Source organism: Berghia stephanieae, chromosome 1 (genome assembly GCF_034508935.2).
Source record: "Berghia stephanieae isolate SIO BIC M18660-M18661 chromosome 1, UCSD_Bste_1.3, whole genome shotgun sequence".
In the NCBI taxonomy this organism is placed as follows: domain Eukaryota; kingdom Metazoa; phylum Mollusca; class Gastropoda; order Nudibranchia; family Aeolidiidae; genus Berghia; species Berghia stephanieae.
Window position 1 is genome coordinate 14,396,203 of NC_088360.1, and position 22,185 is coordinate 14,418,387.

Genomic DNA, 22,185 nt, shown 5'->3' on the forward strand with positions numbered 1-22,185 from the left:
TGTGTGTGTGTATATATATATATATATATATATATATATATATATATATATATATATATATATGTATATATATATATATATATATATATATATATATATATATATATATATGTGTATATATATATATATATATATATATATATATATATATATATATATATATATATATATATATATATATATATATATATATATATCAAGAATAAGGTAGGGGGTGGGGGAAAAAAAGGGGGGGGGGGGAGTGTTATTGAAGAATACTAGATGGCAGTAGTGTTATCAGTGGTCCCCTACCTCCCCTATTAAGATATTGGGGAAAAAAAAAAAAAAAAAAAAGAGAGAGAGAGAGAGAGAGAGAGAGAGAGAGAGAGAGAGAGAGAGAGAGAGAGAGAGAGAGAGAGAGAGAGAGAGAGAATGAAAGTGGGAGAACGGGAGTGGAGGGATGCGTTTCAAAGTTATATTTAAAATAAAGGAGAGAGATAAATTAAATTAAAATTTTTAAATAGTTAAAAAAAAAAAATAATTAAAAAAAAACCCAACAAAACTGTATTATTCCAAAATAAATAAATAAAGAAAAATTAGCTTTCAAATTCTCATACTCATAGAATCACTGGACCAGGTTTGGTCAAAAATCTACTGGTTGATTATATCTGCTCATTATTCATATCACTCATAATTCGAACAAAGCAGTGTCATGAAAATGTTTGGGCAGGGTAAGACTGAGATGAGCGAAATAATATCCCAACGCGTGATTGAACAATCATTCTTTGACCACCAATCAAGCCATGTGTAGCAGAAATGATAATTTTAAAAATGAATATTTAATATTAGATACATTGATAAATTCCTTTTATTTATCCCCAATGGGAAATTTGTCTTCAGGGTCCATTCCATAGTAATTCTGGAATAACCCAGGTGTCAGCCCTACTATAGATAGAACGAAGTTGATGCCACTCGGGTCTTTATTATTGCTTTTTGTCATCCGCGTTTATGAGTAAATCTCACGAAACTGTGTTATCCAGACTATAAACGTTCAAGGTTACACATAGTCATAGTTTGTCTGTTGGTCCGTTTTACTTCCTGATGGCAAAGTTGTGAGCTTCTTAGCCAAACGCATACTATCTATAGCGTCACAAAATGAGCCAGGGGAGAGGTTACAATTCTACTAACTCAAAGCCACACATTGCGGTGGCGAGTTGGACCGTAGGTTAGTTTCGTGAGTCTGATGCAAGGCGTGTATTGTGACTTCATTCCTATTATGGGTCCGGCGAACATGACAAACGCACCAAACATTGTTCGGCGAACGAGTTTTTAAAATCCAGTGTAAATATCGACAGGACACTTTTTGCCTCTTGTCATTCGAAATCGACGTATTTTCCTTCCGAATCGAAGCCGTCTCATCTAAAAATAGCTGCTATCTTGTTGACACTATGACGTAATCTGGTAATTAGTCTCAGTCTAAGCTTGTGAAGTCCTGCCTCAGCAAATGACTAGAACTTGGCCAAACTTAGTCCAAAGGTGCCGTGATTTTAGTCTGGGACCTGCTTAGTCAGCTCACACATGAAATCCGATTTTTCCAAGTCCTTGACTAAAGTCAGAGATAGTCGGTGACTAAGCGCTCATCCGAAATCATGAAAACGTTGTCGTTCTGTGCCCAAGGAAACAAATGACCCGAGTGGTTGAACTATTGAATGTAACTCACGATTTTTCTTTTGTGGTCTGGACGTGTCCTTTGACGTAATTTTCTGGTCAGTGTCAGGCTATAAGTTAACGAAGGCTATGGTCGACATCGCCTTGTTTTGAACTGTTTTTTAGGTTAGTGTCAGGTTATGAGTTTATGAAAATATTGGTCGAACTATATCCATGCTGGGTATGAAGCAAAGACCATATAAGTGTGCAACACTGCTCCCCCCCCCCCCCTCCCCACTACTACTTTAAGCAGAGGACTTTCAGATTCATATAGTCAATGCGCTTTTCAATACTTTATCAACCTCTTCTCCAGCAAGGGCTGTAAAGTTCCATTTCATGTTAGGCATCTCGAAATATTTGTCACTGCTAAACGCCAAAGAACAGAACCACATTCACCATAGAACTGTACGAACTACTTTCTGTAAAAAGGATTCCAGTCACGACAAAAGACAAAACCATGGTGTCTTACTCCAGCACACGGACATAAAACTACACGGGAAAAGTATCACATTCCAAATAGCACTATTACTCTTGCGCCAGGTAAGCAAGATGAGATGGTTTCAAAGAGAGAAAAAAAATCCTCCACTATAGAAACGAATGAATGCAACCCTCTCGAAAAAGGATCCAGTCTGGACCATGGCAAAAACCACGACGTTTCACTCAAGCACAAAGACAGAAAACAGCATAGAAGAGGACAACAGATTCTAAAGGATAGTCGTGATAGAAAAAGGCTGCTTATTATTTTCCACAGTATGGAATCATTATCTATGGAATATGGAGAAATCCTTAATTCAAATATTTGACAAAAGAAAGTTAAAAAAACAAAACAAAAAGAAACAAAAAACAAACAAAAAAAATTAAAAAACCCCAGAATTTTGTGTTTGTGTGTGTGTGTGTGTGAGAGAGAGAGAGAGAGAGAGAGAGAGAGAGAGAGAGAGAGAGAGAGAGAGAGAGAGAGAGAGAGAGAGAGAGAGAGAGAGAGAGAGAGAGAGAGAGAGAGAGAGAGAGAGAGAGAGAGAGAGAGAGAAACAAAAACAAGAAACAAAACAAAACAACAGAACAAGACATAAAACTAGTTTTCTCATGGGTTTATTTCAAAAATATACATTCATTAACTTCTATTTTGTGATTATTGATTATTATCATTAAATACTGTTCAAACACCGCACAAGTAACGCTGGTTTACATTACTAAAAATTTAAAAAATCAAAAAAACAAAAATCAATTCCTATGATTTTTAAGATTTTCCTTATCACTTATCAAAATAAAGACCATTGTTGACTTTGTTCATATGCAATCCAAAATACATTGTAGCGCAAGTCAAATTGTTAACAATAGAAATTAAAAATAGTCCATAATTTATTGTATATCCTACAGCTGATAACAAAATTGAAATAATGACCATAACCCTTTAAAATCCCATAATTTCAAGCAGCATTTCGTAATTTTAAAATCCATGTTCACTAGAAGAAAACGTTTACTTTATGGACCCATATCTCTATTAATACATGAATATAATTGGCAAAAGCATTTATTTTGGTAAAATTATCTATTCGTTGATTGCAATATGTACAACATTGTATCAATTCATTCATCATTATTTACGATGATGCATACAAATGTGTTGCTTCGAGAGTACAAGAGACTTTACAAATTGATGCTCTGCGTTTAGTTAAAAAACTCAAAACATCTGCCTGATATATAACTTACTTATACAAAACTATGTGTAAACTTAAACGTTTATAGATTGATTTATAGAATTTAGTGAGAATTTATCATTAAAACAGCTGTCCAAAAACAATAACAGAGAGATGAGTGACGCCAACTTTATTCCTTCTATAGAGAAATAAAACGAAAGAGCCATAAATCAGATCATGAATAGCCTTATAGCCTTCAGCTCATCTTCAAGACTAACTTAGTCGCACACAAGGTTATGCACACTGTCGTTGCCAAGTCATAACGGCAAGAGTGGTATTTTATACTCTCTCAATTTTACAGACGCATTTTATTTTAAGTAATATCTAGGTCCCATCTAATAGACCTCGACCAGCTGCTAAATTAATAATTAATAATGCCCCCCCCCCCTCCTCGACAACAATAACTTAGTTACATGGGCCTTAGTAATTATATTAACGAATCAAGTTTGTTATATTAGGCTGCTCTTACCATTTTGTAACTGCATTAGTGTATCTTAAATATTAAATGAACGCCATAAAGAATGCTGCAGACATTACAAATACATAATGAAATAATGACATACGATATTCAATTAATATTAAAATACAATTTCATATCAAACAAAGAGCAAAGTATGCATACATTAATACATTATGATGAGGTGGGTGTATCATTAAAGAATGCTTAGAAATTGTATCTTCGTGTAAAAGAAAATTAAGAGAGTTTAACTTAATGTAGATTTTTAAAAGCAAACTTTCTAAAGTTACTTTCCCACAAAGTTACATTCTCCAGAGGGATCTATATTCTTAAAAAAAAGCAGAAACACTCACATACACAAACACACATGCATTGAACTTATTTATTGTTCCATTGACACAAGTATTTGCGTATACTATCATATTGAGAATTAAAGAGATGTATTTCATCAAAGAAAATTTTCATACCACAGAACCTTCACATGTTTTGCGACCACAAAATGAAAAATCTTTGAATGAGTGCATTTTTATTATTCTACCACTGCAATAGTGTACCATGTATTAGCTCACTCGTGACTCTAGTATTGAATGGGGAAAGTGTCAAATTTATTTGCAAAACTTTTCACATCACAAAAACAATATAAAATTAAAAACCAGTTATATTGGTATAATTCTGAACGGTTATTGAACTCAAAGTATACCACTTATTCACTTGATCATCAAATAAGAGCTCCAAATATGAGCTTTCTGTAAGTTGTACCTTGTTACTCTAACAGAGCCGCTTTATTGCAAACAACTGAAACCCAAGACTAAGTCATTTTACAGTCAAGTGTGACCATTTTTGTCTGTGGTGCAGAATAGGGAAGACAAATCTATACTTTAACTAATTCTAGAATAATGTTAGGCTCAGGCTCAACTAGATGTATTCCCCCCAAACCTAGCTCTTTATATTGTTGTTCAATGTTAAACCAATAATCATCACACATACACACACACACACACACACATTCTCTCTCTCTCTCTCTCACACACAAACACACATGCACAAAATCACACATAATATAGTATATACACAAAAAGAGCAAGTGAAATTCAATAACTTTTGTAAATTCAAAATGAACATTTAAAGGTGGGAATAGCTTAACAATAAATAATATTTAAATGTATCCCGTAACTTGGAAAGATTGCATTGTGCAAGACGCAAGATCATGGAGCATTGACAAACTAAAGAGTTGGTGTCATACAGAATGATTTTATGAATCGCTGACCTGACTTACAAAAACTCCGGAGTCAGTGGAGCAGTTATATTGGCAAAGTAATTTTGTTACGAAGTTAGCAAATTACCAAACTTTCAAAACTCTGATAGGCTGCATAAAAAAATGAGTACATGATTCTATTTGGTTCAAGGGATGTGTTGTGTTTAATTTTAAAAAATGGAAGTAGATCATATATTATATAAATACAGTCCACTCCGGATAATCGCAACATCTTGGGAGCAGCGGAAATGTTGCGATTAACCGAAGTTGAGTTTCCTGTCCGCGATTGCAACATTTTACACATATATATGCTAAACTCAAATAAATAGTTGTAAACAAATTTCTTAGTCCACCACAGACATAGCAATTTGATTGAAACAAAAGCCATATCATATGATATGGCATCCCTGTATTCATTTTCACAAGCAAAAGAAGCTTTGGTGCAAGCTGACATTTTATTCAGATTTGATTCACATTCACTCTTTTGTTCTCAACATTTGTAAGAGTCAAAGAGATTAGCCGTGAAGAGAGACAATATAAGCCTTTACCAAACTCGTCACAATGCACAGGATAACGCTCAGTCTCCCTTTACAACTGTCATTGTCTACCTGTTGTAAAATCTATGCCCAGCCCCCTCGCCTGCTATTTAATGGCCACAGATGACATCACAAACCCATACTACAAAGCCACGCCCTCTTTTGTCTCAAATAAAATGGTGACACACTGCATTAGCATTAAATCCAGCTCACTCTCGATTTTTCAACCTCTCACGATTTCTTCCATGATGAAATTAAATCATATTTTGTGATTGATTTATTGAATTTACCATTTTTTTAAGGATGAAAATTTGTTGCGATGAACTGAAGTTTGTTGCAATTAACCAGTGACTTTTCTATAGAATTAATTTCGTTTCTTGGGAAATGTTGTGATTAACCGAGTTGCGATTATCCGGAGTGGACTGTACTAAGCAAAGACCAACTTGGAAATAGCAATGGAAGAAATTTTTAATTGGAAATTCATTAAGCATAATGTTTTACTCATGTAGATTATGATAGAGCCAGGACGTTTGTATTCTTTTAATCTCAATTCTAATCATAATTTCACATATTTGAATACCTTAATACATTGAAGTATTACTGAACACACTTAGTTGCAGCAAGTAGTTGACTACTTTTGAATCAATATTTATCTTCTCATTTCAAAATGTTCGAAGGAAACAAACATTTTCAAATGCACCCCAACATAAATTGTGAAGTTATTCATTTAATTAAAAGAGATGAAAGATTAATAATAATTTTAAAAAAGAAGTATTTTATTTCTGTAGCCAGCTTAAACTTAGGTTACTAATTGATTGATGGGAAAGTTTCATGCTATTTAATGAATGAAATGTATCTTTCCGTATTATTATTGATAATGGCACAGGTCCACTGCCAAATGTTGGAACCTCTGAATGACTAAGATTAGCTATCTAAATTCAACCAAATTTTTTTTATATAAAAAAAAATCCAAGGAACGTTCCTGCAGGAACTTGTTGTTTTTCGGGGTTTTTTTCTTCTTCCTTACAAGTAAGAGACGATTTTAAGAGTTAATGCCCTTCACTCTTGGGCGTCATCCTCAAAAACTTTGCATTCAATAGCAATATAAATGTTTTATTTTTTTTTTCCAACTTTGGGTGAGGTCACATCAGATATAAAGTTGGCAAATATTTTACTAATATGATCATTTAAATACTAAGTTGACCGCTGACCGAAAAACACTTTCTGACAAATTTAGAACATTTGAGGAGGTCAGGACCAAAAGGCACTAAGTAACATTTAGATAGAAATTAAGTAACACTTTTAAGCAATATATTGGACATCTTAAAATTACCAAAAACATTTTAGTTTCAAAACACTTTGAGGTAAACAAAACAATTATTTCTCTTTTTAAACCACTAAATAAGTGACCAAAATATTGCAGTTTTCTTTGAATGATGAAAATTGATTAAGTACCTTTTGATCATGGCCTCCTGATTTGTGGAGTGAATTCCAACTTCCTTATGAGAGAGAGCCATATACTCCCAGATCTTAGCATATAAGTAATTTTGATCGTTTATTGCTAAAGGCAATGAATGATACATAATTTCATGATGGGTGAAAATAGACCTACAATGGCTGAGGGATATTACAGTAATTTGCTTTAGCACAACTCCAAGGACACGAAACTCTTACTTTCTAATGCCTTCGGTTCAACTTGGCCAAAACATGTCAAGCTTTTTTTTCTGAGCCCCCGTCACCCTATAAGAAATCTGATAGCTGGGTTTATATTCAGAGTCCTATTGTTCAAGTTCAAGTCTAAAAGATGCAAAAGAAACAGAAGACCCAATATCGCAAATCTTATAACAAATGTGACACACCACCCCATCCAGTAACTCTCTTTAGTATTCATTTTTCATCATGATGCGTCCTATGTATGTGAAAAAAGCCTTGAAAGTGAAATGATGTGGGGTCTTCGACGTCTATTATGTCAGATATTATATGATATCTACAAATAAGTTACAAGTGGATAATAACATTATTAAATCAAATTCTTGTATAAGAAATCTCGGGGTGTATTTGGATGAAAGTCTATCCATAGAAGATCATGTCAAACAGATTTGACAGAATTGTAATTATCACCTAAGACAATCATTGGGATAATCCAGCATTATAATGATGAGGCGATTACAAAGATGCTTATTAATTCTTTTATTACTACTGAATTATTGTAATACTCTACTTATTGGCTGCCCAAGCAAACTAATTAATCAATTACAAAGAATTCATATTATTTTAACTGTGAAACTTATTAAATTAACAAAAAAGAAGAGACATGTAACTATAACACTTGTTGTTCAGCAATAGAATTGGGTTCCTGAGAGGTACAGGACAGAATTTAAATTACTATGATATGTTTTCAGATCTCTATAGATTGCCAACACAAAATAAATTTTAAAAGGGTGATGGGTTTAATGTATTCGATATTAACGTAAACGGCAGACAAGAGAACCTTGCCCTAAACCTTAGATCTCTCAGCCCCAAAAGTGCATGAGGCCTGGACAATTTCTTTCCATTTTGTCTGGTCCTTGGCTACAGTTTACAGTCCTGGCTCTCTGACAGGAGTGCTATTTAACTTCGTTGCTCTCCTTTGTAAAGAAGAGAAAGTGAAGAGAAAATCTAAATGACACAATATTCTTTAACATTAATGTTTAATATAAAAAGACAGTTTGAGCTACATCAGGACTTTGAGATACCCTAATCATATCTGGTTGAATCACAATTTTTACAAATCACATTTTAAAATGAATATTCTCTTTTATCATAAATAAATATTATTGAGCTGATAGTTAACCCATTTTCAGATAAAGTCAAACTGTTAGAGGAGAAAAATATCCTTTGGATAATATTATTTACATGTTTCCCTGAGATATGCTTTTTACCCCCTTTTTCTTCAGTTTGACAAATAGCATCACATGTCTGAAAGGCAAATAACGTGGATGTCATAAACAAAATAATTTAAGTTGATAAATTAGCACTATGAGGAATTAACTCAACCAAAGAATAATTTTAGACTCCTGTGTTATTTTAGCTTTTTAATCCTCTTAGCTAAGGATATCAAATGCTTGAGAAGCTGCCAAAGTCGTGAAAATTCGTGAGGGAAAAGAAAAATTAATAATAGAAAGAACAATATGTCTGCACAATATTTACAAAATTTATAATACGTCCAAAATGCTTTTTCCAGAACACTCTCTTAGCAAATCAAAGCGGACCATTATATGAGTTAAATTAAGTCGACTTTTATCATCTTCTCAAAAATAAACATGGGAATTTATAATTGAAAAAAGCATTCTGTTTATTTTACAGGTCTGTAAATAAACTAAAAAAAAGAAAAAGGTTTTAATTGAAAAAAAAGTAGTCATAAAGCATTGCCATTGGTTGAAAACAATGGAAAAAGGAAGTGGTTTTAAAAAACTGAAATGTTTATCTCCTTAAGAAAGGTTATAAGCCTTTGTTTAAAATTGTCATACAAAAAAAAAAAAAAAAAGATAAAAAAAAGGGGAAACCAAAAAGAAAAACCTAATAATGTATCATTTTTAATCCAATCTATAAATGCAAGATTAAATAAATACCAAAGCATCCCTATCAACTGTAATGACCGCGCATCACAGATTTATATCAGAAAAACAATCTTTAAAAATAAAAGGCCCAAAAAAATTACACACGATTCTTAATTGGTACAATTATCTCGACAAAGACATACTGACAACTATTTAAGAGCTGTTTATTGAGATTTCAAAAACTTATTCTAAAATTGTATGGGAAATGGATATTTTTGTTAGGCTTGTAAAAAAATATTATCGAAAAATTATGCAGAATTACACACCTTCTTGTTAACTCAGGAGTTTTTTTTTCCTTCGTGATGAAAAGAGTTTGTTAAATTCATTCTCAAATTAAACCTTATTATTCTCTCCTTAACTTTGATCTTCAGTTAGAGAATTTATTGCCTTACATAATCCTTATACAATAAATCATATATATATAATGCATAGTCCATAAGGTTTATTTCAGGGAATAATTAAATTTATTCCTCTAACAGTTTCTTTTTTTTTTTTGTCTTTCAGAACAATAATGTATATCTGCCAGGCTATACCCATTGTATGGTTCTGTAAACAGCGACAAACAAGTTTTCATGTGATTAGTGAAACTGAAAAATGTTGTCTTGGATGATTTGAGTCTGAAGTGTTCATAATTATCCAAGTCCAAATCATAATACAAAATCGGTAAGGATTCGTTTGCTTTCTTGACTTTGACATCAAATGTACTATAACACTGCAGTAGCATAGTAAATCTTATCTAGTTTGTTTTGTGCAACATCACTCTTCACATATCATACTTGTAGTAAATTCCCCACAGAACTGTTGTGATTGTGATGCTCGTATTTTACTATTCCTGCTTATCCTTTGGTCATTCATTTTCATTTGAAAAATTGACCAATATACTCTCGGAGTGCAATTACTAGGGATAATAGGGTAAACCATATCCTTTGGGATCTCTGTTCTGCTACATTACAGTTCTTTATGAATTGAATAATATGATTCATATTGTTATGTTTTATCTGCACTGTATCAACATTTGCTCAATTTCTGGAGATTATGACTAAGATAATTTTCATGCTGTATTATTTGCTGACTACATATAGTTTCAAATACACACACAATGATGTGAGGAAACTATTATATGATACAAACATTTAGAGTCTAAAAAAATCAACAATATGGAATACAAATATATATAATCATTAATATGAAAGGTAAAAAATACCAGTTAAAAAATAGCAAAACACATAAAAATTTCCACTCCCGACTAACAAATTAAGTAAATCAATCAAATCCTGACAAAGAATATGAAATACCAAATCTACTCATCTTACTTGCAAAAATATAATAATATGGCATGGCATGAAATAGAATGTACACTGATGGATAATGAAGAATGAATGCATGAAAATGTGAATGAGAATGATTATCAAACTGATGAATTATGAATCAAACTCAGCTATCATTGACTATTTGTTCTTCCATTCCATCAACTTCGTGTATCAATGCTCTCTCTAGGATAACACGACCTTCTTTGTAACGCTGGTTGTCTTCCATGGCAAACTCATAAATCCATCCAAGCTTGGCATTGCAGTACTTGCAGGAAACATCCCTTACCATATGGCGTCCTGTCAACATCACACGATCTTGGACTTCACTGTACTGGAGATTAACCACTCGATTGAAGAGAAAGGCTCTACCTGTTGCTCCTGTTAACCAATAAACAAATATATAAATAAATTAAAAGAAGCAATAATAATAATAATAATATAATAATAATAATAATAATAATAATAATAATAATAATAATAATAATAATAATAATAATAATAATAATAATAACAATAATAATAATAATAATAATAATAATAATAATAATAATAATAATAATAATAATAATAATAATAATAATAATAATAATAATAATAATAATAATACTAATGAAATAAAAAATTATGTGAAAAACAGTTAAAAACAATTATTACATAATTAGACTTGACAATAATTGAGGGGAACCAGATAGCTCAAAGAGTGCAGTACTCCACTCAAATACCATTTGACTAGTTTTAAATACAGATGGAGATGTGTTGTTTCTCTGGTCGCTTTGTCCACCCAGGAGAAATTGCATCACTAAATCCTGTAAGATTTGGTCGAAAGAGAATTGACTAACATTATACGTATTACAGTGGCAGAGGCATATTATTATGTGTTTTTAAATATGAAAATACACGTGCTTTTTTGTTCCACATTACGCCTTTTTGTCATCAAGGTCGTGTTGGTGATTTGAGAAATTTTTCCCTCCCTGAGAATCTCTTCTCATTAAAAACAGAAGAAAGCCGCATTTTCATCATCCACTTCCAACTTATCTTGTTTTCTGAAGCCTAAACCAGAAGCTTGTTGGGCAGAAGTTGCGTTTACCAAATTTATTATGGACAGCAAGATGAATAGAATTACTGTGGAGATGGATGGGTTGTATCTGCACAACATACACTAATCGAAAAGAGTGACTTGGACTACACCACCAGTCCGCCCCTAATGAATCACTGCCTTGACGTATGCATCATACACTGGCAGGGGTGCTTAAGTGCTGACCTAGAGCAAGAGGTGGACCGGTGCACCGTCACGAGACCATCCCGGAGAAACCAGCTAACTTCAGGCGCCTAACGACGGTCTGACGTGGGATGCGCGAACTGAATGTGATTCAACCAGGCGTCCGAATAGGATTACTCCTATCCCGGACATTCGTTCGGTAGGCCGTTTTCATGGCGTCACCTACCGGACACGTTCGATGGGCCGTTTTCATGGCGTCACCCATCGGACACCCACGGCTGGCTAGCCACCGCTAGCCGGTTAGTCTGGCTAGCCACCGCTAGCCGGACACCCCCTCCATTCTGTTATCCACCCCCTTGCGGCCCCAACCTAAAGCGATAAAGCGAACCAATGGCACGCATGCCCAGCTGCAAGGCGAGGGCGGCGGCTACGTTCGTGGAGCCCTGGCTTTGCGGGTCAGGACGTGCTGGAGATACGGCTCCTGTGGGGGCAGAGAGTACGTTTTCCAAACGGCTGTACTGATAGGGTCTTGATAGGGGAATCTATGACCCGAAGGGACGATCTCGCGCGTCGCCTCCCAGCCGCGGGGAGGCGTACGGGGCTCAATCGTGGGTACTTGGCAAAACCTAGCAGGTAGGAGATGTACGAAGCCCAGATGTGAGGACTTGGCGCCTCCTTTGAGGGTGGGAGGTGCCCGCAGATCGGACCAACGGTGTAGCCAAAGTGGGAACCGAACCTCCTGGTAGGTAGGAGGAAACTCCTGGCAGGTAGGAGTAATTGGACCCAGACGACCCCCGCCGCGTAAATGCGCAGGGTTCCAATCGCTGACGTGGCTGGTGGTTGAGTCCTCGCATCCCGCCTGGGGACCGATGCAGGGACAGGCGGGCTCTGCTTCCAGGTTCGCAGAAGGCCACGTATTCAATCCAGGTGTTGTAAGGCGGCGGTTGTGGGATAGTCGCTTGAGACTAGGCCTGGCTGCCGAAGTTTTTCTCCCTAGCGGAGTTTGGCTATGGGCGGCGGTTATCCGACATCAGGTCTGGCGAACTATATGGAAACCCGGGTAACAGAGTGAGGGTAGTGGAGCCATTAGAATCTGCTACCACCAGTCCAGGTGATTAGCCATCCTTACATCTGAATGGGAGACTTTAATAGCCATCACAATGAGTGGGGCTCCTGATACTGCAATGAGGCAGGTAGATAACTCCGCACATGGATGGACTACAGCCAAGAACACATTAAGGGGCATCTGCCATAAGAAGGAGTATACTCCTGACCTCACCCTTTTTCTGAAGGGAGCAAACAGGGAATCATTGCAGATTAAGCAGACAGTCCTTGACGATTTCCCGCAGAGCCACCACAGGCCAGTATTTGTCACAGCTGAAGTGACAATCACAGTAGTAGCAGTCTCTCCCTCTCTGCAGATGGAACTTCAGAAAGGATAAATGGGAGGAATTTACTTCCTATATTGGGCAGGTCTGCCTTGCTATTCCTCCCAAGTTCAAGAACATAACCAGATTTAACAGGCTGCTGGTGAAGAGTGCTCACCGATTTATTTTACACCCCATGGTGGACAGAAGAGTTGGAAAAGCAGTACAAGGAGTTCAGCAGACCCAGTCCCAGGACATAACCGATAGACTACTTCAGTCTCTGGTAGAAGGATGAAAACAATAGTGACAGGAGACTGTGAAAATCTTGATTTTACACACTCTACCTGCCATGCCTGGAGACTGATAAAGAAATTGAATCCTGACTGGAATTTTGCGAAGGCTTCACTGGAGTGTGAGGCAGACACAATTGCCAAGAATATAAGGAACTGTAGCAAACAGGCCCCAAATCAGTCTTTCGAGTGTGGTGTCCGCATGGCATTCCGTACAATTTTGGACTCGCTATCTGTGGTGGAAGAGTCAGACTGGACTTCCCCATTCAGTGGGTGCAGCCATTAGCGATGTTAAGAATGGAAAAGCAGCAGGGAAAGATGGCATATATCCTGATATGGTAATGCATCCGGGCCCAGGGCACGGGCCTGGCTGGCAGAGGCAATGTCTCACGTCTTTCAAAAGAAAAGCTTCCACAAGTGTGGAAGCATGCTGTGATAGTTGCCATCCTGAAGCCAGGGAAATCGGTGAAAGAGGCTGACAGTTACAGACCCATATCACTAATGAGCTGCCTGTACAAACTTTTGGAATGTGTGTTACTGAGCCGATGGGGGGCGGTCCTAGAGGCAGCCCTGCCATCCGAGCAGGCGAGCTTCATGGACTGGTCAAGTGCCCAGTGGCCTGATAGGTAAAACATTGCACAATCATATTAACAACTCAGATTCGAGACCTTTTTGAGCCATTTATCTCAATCAAGCAGAGGTGGCTTATTGCACAACCAGATACTCTTAAGGAGGTTCAACTTAATCCTATTTCTTTGACAATCAGGACCATAGATGCTTGTGTAATAGATTCCAACTGTTTATGGTATCAGGAAGCCTGCATGTTGTTCCTTTCAACCAACTCCTGGCCAATACAAAAATCAGATGGGAGAGGGCTAACCAAGGTTTCATTTCTTAAATGGAGGTAAACTCACAGGACAAGACTAAAGTTTTAATGATCAATCTACCAATCCATGATGGAAGAATCCTGCTTAAAAATATTGGAAAACTCAATGGGCAACAACCATCCACAAAAGTTGGGGAATAATCTTCAGTTAGCCAAGAAGCTCAAGAAAAGCTTAAAGGTATATTAGAGTAGTCGGCAGCCAATCAACAATGGATCAGAAATAAACCAGTCTTTGCCATTAAAAGCCATTGTGTGGCTATGTAATCTAGTGCAGAGATGCCAATTTTCAATTTGACCCACGGGAATTTCAGACACCACTCGGAGGAATATCAATGCCGAAAGAGGAATTTCCGCACACAAAAAAAAGGGAATTGGGATGATATTTGGAATTGTGTTTAAATATTGTATAGATATAAATAGATAACTGATTAGAACTATATTATGATATATAAACACATTGCCAAATAAAACCCCAAAGTTTCCTTATTTCAAATGAATTAAAGCTCCAAAACCTAATGGCAGTGATTGTAGTAATGGTGGTAGTGAGGATGATGTGGTGTTGGTGGTGGTAGTATAGTAGTAGTAGTAGTAGTAGTAGTAGTAGTAGTAGTAGTAGTAGTAGTAGTAGTAGTAGTAGTAGTAGTAGTAGTAGTAGTAGTAGTAGGAGTAGGGATGATGACGATGTGATAATGGCTATTGTAGCAGTGGTAGTGATGATGATGTGATGGTGGTGTTGGCGGTGGTTGTAGTTGTAGTGATGATGTGGTCTGGGTAATTGCAGTAGTAGTAGTGATGATGTAGTGGTGGTGGTTGTAGTAGTAATGATGATGTGGTGGTGGTGGTTGGAGTAGAAGAGTGATGATGATGATGATGATGTGGTGGTGGTTGTAGTAGTAATGGCAATGATAATGATGTGGTGGTGGTGGTTGAATTAGTAGTGGTAGTGATGATGTGGTGGTGGTGGTGGTGGTTGTAGTGTGTGCATGTGTGTGTGTGTGTCTTTGAGAGAGAGAGAGAGAGAGAGAGAGAGAGAGAGAGAGAGAGAGAGAGAGAGAGAGAGTGCTCAAAGTGAATGTCGTGTAAGTAGAGAAACATGAACTTGAAAAACTAAAGAGGCTAAAGTTTGAGGTCAAAGTAATTGTGATGAGCTATTATTGGCAAGTATACAGGAAAGTGAACATGAAAATTAATCCAGTGACCGAATTTATGGATTTTGGTGTGTGTGCGTGTGTATATGTGTGTTTGTGTGAAAAAAGAAAGAGAGAGAGAGAGAGAGATAGAGAGAGAGAGAGAGAGAGAGAGAGAGTGAGAGATTTAAACCTAAATTTGTTTTAAGGTTTTTTACGGCGCTTGCAACACTGATTGCAGTAGTATTGGTGGTTGTAGGGGTGGCGTTGTGGTGGTTGTAATAGTAGTTGCAGGGATGGTGATGCGATGGTGGTGGTAGAGATGATGATGTAATGGTGGCTGTAGTTGTGGTGGAATGGATGGTGATGTGGTAGTTGTTGTAATATTGGTGGTAGGTGTGGTGATGTTGTTGTTGAAGCAGTAGTGGTGGGGACGGTGATGTGGTTGTTGTTGTAGTAGTGGTGGTAGGGATGGTGATGTGGTGGTTGTAGTAGTGGTGATAGGGATGGTGATGTGATTGTAGTAGTAGTGGTTGTGATGGTTGTAGTCGTAGTGATGCTGATGTAGTGGTGATGGTGGTTGTAGTTGACGTAGTGGCAGTAGTGATGATGATGATGTGGTGGTGGTGTAGTAGGAGTGGTAGTGATGATGATGTGGTGGTGGTGGTTGTAGTAGTAGTGGAAGTGATGATAGTGTGGTGGTGATGGTTGTAGTAGTAGTGGTAGTGATGGTGGTGGCTGTAGTAGTAGTGGTAGTGATGATGATGTGATGGTGACGGTTGTTGCTGTAGTGGTAATGATGATGACGTGGTGGTGGTTGTAGCAGTAGTGGTAGTGATGGTTGTAGTATAGTGATGATGATGTGGTGGTGATGGTGGTTGTAGTTGTAGTAGTAGCAGTGGTGATGATGATGATGATGTGGTGGTGGTTGTACTAGTAGTGATAATGAAGATGATGTGGTGGTGGTGATTGTATTCGTCGTGACTGGAGGGGGGGGGGGGGGTATGCTTGGAACAATTTAACCTCACCGGAATTTAACGGAAGTTGCCCGTAACCCGGAATTTTTTGATCCAGACGGAAGTTGCCCGTAACCCGGAATTTTTTGCTCCAGACTGGATTTTATCCCGGTGAAACCGGAGTTTTGCATCACTGCTAGTGGTATGACACTTGATTTCGGATCGGAGGGTCCTGAGTCCAAGCCTCGCTCTACGCATAGTTGGGTCCTTGGAAAAGGCTCTTACTCACATTCTCTCACCGTAATTGGTGTAAAATGAGTACCTGGTTGTTAACAGCATTGTCTCTGTTGAAAAAACCCTGTAATATCACCTAACAAGCGTCATGTCTCGTCCAACATGTTACATGTTGCTGTTGGTCATGGCCCCTATGTAAAGCACTTTAAGCATGTTTAGTGGATATTGCGTTATATTTTTTAAAAGCTCAAGCTCAAAGGTAAAAGCACGACTTGTCCTCTTCTAAACATCGCAGAATGGCAATTTCTGACACAAAGCATCTGATGCTATACTGCCTGATGATAATATTGATTATGAAAAAAATGAAAATAATAATAATAATAATAATAATAATAATAATAATAATAATAATAATAATAATAATAATAATAATAATAATAATAATAATAATTGACCTGCCAATCCTTCACATTCCAAAAGTGGAATCAGAACGCCAGGAAATAGGAATTTGAGACAAAAAATAGGAATTTCTTAACAATGGATAATTCTGTATAAAACTTACCACCATCTTTGCCACCAAACACATAAAGAAAGTATTCTGGCACAGCTGGCAAAACTACATATCACATGTGTTAGGGGGGAAGGTGGAAAGGAGTGCAATTAATTTTCCTACTTAGCTCCCTTTTGGCTATCATAAATAAAAATATTACTTTATAACACCCCCTCCCCCCTTCTCTTTTTTATTCTTGCCATTATCATCATTTTTGAAAATCGGAATTTTAGAGACAATGGCGGAATAGTGGAAAAAGGAAGATTGAAAATAGGAATGATTCCGCCAAACGCGGAAGGGTTGGCAGGTATGTAATAAATAATAATAATAATAATAATAACTGGAACAGTACTGTTATGCAGAAATCATTCCAATTAAGCAGCAACCCAATTAACCAATTCCCTCGTAGCCTCCAGTGGAACAGCCTATCAAGACTACACATAATGTTTGCTGTATAATATAATATTTGTACTTTGTATATAGTAATACAGAGCATCCTTTTATTTGTTTGTCTAAATGATTAATTTCCATTCTTTGCTACATTTACCATTGCATTAAGCATTATGTTTTTCAGCACCACTTCACAAAACCAAATTTCATAACATTACTTCAATGAAATGCTATTTAAATGACTTTAAAAAAATTTAATTAAATTATAAATGATAAGAATACTTTTAAAAGTTATCTAGAGAAGAGTCTAAGAGTACACATACCAGTAAACCGGGTAGAAATCAATTCAGCTCTATTTGTTAGAGCGATGTTACAGCTTCCACATGTAAAGAGTCGAGAGCCTCCAATATGTTGAAGGAAAATGCGACCCATGGTTTAGCTTGGCCAAATATATAAACTGTGGAGTAAAAAAAACAAACCCCATTAACATTGAATATAATATAAAAAAGGAAGACAATAATAAAACAATGGGTACATTGATAAGTCTTTAACAAAAGCTTTGTTGATCACGATCATTGAAGAAATGGATAATGATGAGTACAAATTTTTTAGTTGATGCATACAGGGACCTTGGATATGTCATGGCATGCTGGTGAGTCTCTGGTCTGTCTTCCCACCCTAACCTGTATTCCTTGTCAGCTGCATAACACCAGGAGTTGAGCTGCAGATGCATGATCCTCATATAATTAATTTTTATAGGGTTTAGCCAAGTAGCCTTCATTCTGTCTTTCCCACAGTCTCTTTCATGATTGACGGTCGCCCATTCCCCGCCACCTACTGTTTCCTGGCTTGCAGTTATCTATTTCAGTTATTCTTTCTGCTTAAAGAGTCATATTTCATAAACAGAGGATCGTCACGTCCTGGGTCATTTGTGTCGCTGAGAGATTCTGTGGGCCTTAAACAAAGGCATACCAGCCCTTTCCCCTAAAAATCTCAATTTTTAAAGAAGGATACATGATTACAATCAATCACAGATAGTCATACAGAAGACATGGGCCACAGGCCGACCAAAGAGGGAGTATAGAAGTGTTAAAGTTACAGCACTAGGAACAAGTATGAGCTATAGGGGTAGATTAAGAAAAGTAAGGACATACAGAGGACACCATGCTACAGAATGAGTGTGATGTGAGTGGGTGAGGAGCAGAGCGTGTACCACTCACCGGTGGATTCTGTCTCCTGCACCTTAAGAGGAAGGGGTCCCACCTACTCCCTAGGAGTACCTTGGATATGACTTTCATTGCAAATTATTTGACGCAAATGTGAGCATTTACCAAATGACAAGAAGTGATTCGTAATTTCCAAGTGTCAATATTGAAAAATCATTTAATCAGAACAAAAACATATTCACCCTTGTTATCATTTATTATTTATAACCCACACAAATGGATGATTAACTTACAAGAGAAATTATCTCAAAACACAGGGCACCTGAAGTGATGAATTAAAAAAATTGTCTCGTCTGTATTACTGGAACATATAGATGGAAGGGGCATTCTGCGTGTTTGTTTGAGTGTGTGTGTGTGTGTGTGTGTGTGTGTTTGTGTCAAGATTATGATTGTGTGTTTGTGTGTGTATACTTGTGGGACAACTGAAATCTCTATCTCCCCTTCAAATTGAGTGAATGACATTCCTGATTAGTGAGGTCTCATATGTATATATATATATATATATATATATATATATATAATATATATATATATATATATATATATATATATATATATATATATATATATATATATATATATATGCGCGCGTACGTGTCTGTGTGAATGTGCGAGTTAACGTCTGTATTGTAAGTGTTTGTATTATTGAGTGTATGTAATGTAATAATTAACTAAATGCCAACTAAGACAATCAATAAATTTAAAAGGGAAATGATTTTCATGAGTGAGGGCAATCAGTAGGAAGAAATTAAAAGGAAATCAAATCCTTAAGGACAATCCATACTTTGTATTTGACTGTGGATATTCAGACTTGAGTATGAAAATTCTCCTGTGGCTATTCATACTCAAATTCCAAAGCGCAAGTATAATCACCAAGATGTGATACGGACCGGCAATTCGACCTTTGCCTTTTTTGGTTACTATGATCTGGCCAAAATTTTGACACAAATCAAAAACATTTATGGTTACTAGAGTGGTAATGTGATCTCAAAGCAATATAGTTTATTTCCTTTTAATTTTCAATCTATTTTCATTACAAAATTGAATCAAATGAAAATAACAATAATGGTATAGTATCTGAATAAGAATTGATAACAGGTAGTCTAAACTCACTTTATTTGGCAAGAAATCATTAAATGATTGGATACTCAATTAGAAATTTAGAAGAAAAAAGTTAAAACCCTTCAAAGAGAACAAAAGTCAATCAATTCTTCCTCTACTAGTTCCATCCTCTTGACTGCCCACACTGTGTCTCCCCTCACAAAATTAGGAGAGAGCAGATACAACAACAAAGGGGGCGATACGTCATCAAAAGTGGCTAGCAAGAAGTTGAGTGCTGCCATTTTCCTCGAGGTGAAACCAGGGGCACTAAAAAATTTCATCTCTATTTGACCACTTTGATTTGAGCTCGATTAAAAATAAACTTGATTTATTATTATTATTATGGTTATTGTTATTATTAATATGATTTAAAAAAAAAATTGAGCTTTTATATAGCACAATATCCACTAAACATTCTCAAAGCGCTTTACAAGGGATTCCTGGCAACAGCAACACTTAACATGTAGGACAGGACATGACGCCTGTTAAGCGATATTACAATTTTTTCGGACAGAGACTCAACTATGCGCCAAGCAAAGCTCGAACCCAGGACGTTCCGAATCCGAAAGCGAGTGTCATACCACTAGACCACAATAGCTGCATTATTATTATTATTATTATATATATATATATATATATATATATATATATATATATATATATATATATATATATATACATATCTGGTTCGGATAAGTAAGTAAGTTAGTATATATATATATATATATATATATATATATATATATATATATATATATATATATATATATATATATGTATATATATATATGAACGAAATGTTATTGTTTACAATTAATTCAGAAACATTTTGTTCTTTTCTCAAGTCTCAAGTATTTGAACAAGGCTTCAGGCAACTACATATTTGACTGATCTTTCCCTCTCTCTCTCTCTCCTTATTCAGGCAAAGCAAGTCTTAATTGAACATATAGAAAAACACAGAAGTTGCCAAACTCCTTGCTGAACTGACTATTATTGTATAAATGGAACGAAAGTGACGTCCTCCAGCTCTTTGTTATTTTTTTTAGACAGCCATTTTAATGATTACTTCTCAATAAATTATATCAATCAGACTTAGCCTGTGAGCTAGGTTATGCATAACTTTTATGTGTTGGTACTTTATATCCGGCTGGTGAATGTTGTGAGTGTTTTAAATAAATGCATAGCATTAATCAGGAAACTATCAAATAGTAATAGTAAATAGGTCCAGCAAAATAATTTCATTTTCAATTGGGTCAAAAATAAGTACGTAGGCCTAGGTACGCCAACTTTAAAAAATAAGTAGATCGTTTTAACTTTTCATAAGATAATCAATGTGTTCAAATGTAATAAGTAATAAATTTTAAGAACATATTTTTAAAAGTTTTACTACATATTCATCTAGGAAGGTTTCTTCATGGTTCATGGGTTGGTAATTGATTCCATGATGAGTGAAGTTGATATTCAACATTTTCATTGGGACCATTTATCGTTTCACCCACCACTTATTTGATTCTCTTCAAATTTCCTCACGCAGTGGTTGACAGCATAATAAGCTTAAAATAAAAGCAAACAAAGAATGAACCATTATGCATCAAACTCAGACCATGCCCATGTCTATAAATAGATTCTATCTAATAAAATTTAGACAAAACAGTGGGTTGGCCAAAATGATTTTTCCTTATTATTTATTCAGACCAATCATTTTTCAGTGATGAAACGTTTATTAAATTATACTTTTAGACTTCGAAAAAAAAATCAGTCTAAATATAATACTCATTTCATTTGACAACACGTCAAAATCAGTGATGCAACATTACAGTCACAGTACAGTACAGTACAGTACAGCACTCCTCGAGAAACCATGGTGGTAAATATTGATATTATACATTATTTCAGAATTGAAAGGCTGCGATGGCTAACCAATGTGAAAGAAAATTATTCATATTTTCAATAAAGATATACAATTTTAGGATTTAATATAGACATGAAATAGCCCAACCTAAAAAGCCGACAATATTGTGAAAAAATGTTGACGACGCCATGGCTATCGCCAACACAAGGCGAGGATTCCCTACCTGGTTGTGTGGCTCTCGCTGAGCTGAAAAGCCAACAAAACTTGCAAAGACAGATTGACAGCGCTTCCAAACCTCAACTCAAATGTTTGAACCTTAAGTTTGACATTAAAGAGTATGGTTTATATTAATCTTATTCGGGAAAATAAATCAAAAATTATGTTTTGTTTGTTGACAAATCCAGCTGATGGTCACAACAAAGCAATCCCATTCCAAAACATAAACTT

General features: G+C 35.9%; 1 protein-coding gene across 1 annotated transcript; it reads right to left on the reverse strand.

Moving 5' to 3' along the window:
• Nucleotides 1-2,759: 2,759 nt before the first annotated feature.
• Nucleotides 2,760-22,185, reverse strand: LOC144968697 (protein yippee-like 5). Its single transcript, XM_078907293.1, has 3 exons — nt 21,962-22,185; nt 17,883-18,016; nt 2,760-10,918 (listed from the first exon to the last, which is right to left on the reverse strand). Exons 2-3 carry the CDS (start codon nt 17,989-17,991, stop codon nt 10,665-10,667), a joined length of 363 nt encoding a protein of 120 aa, XP_078763419.1. The 5' UTR covers nt 17,992-18,016; nt 21,962-22,185; the 3' UTR covers nt 2,760-10,664.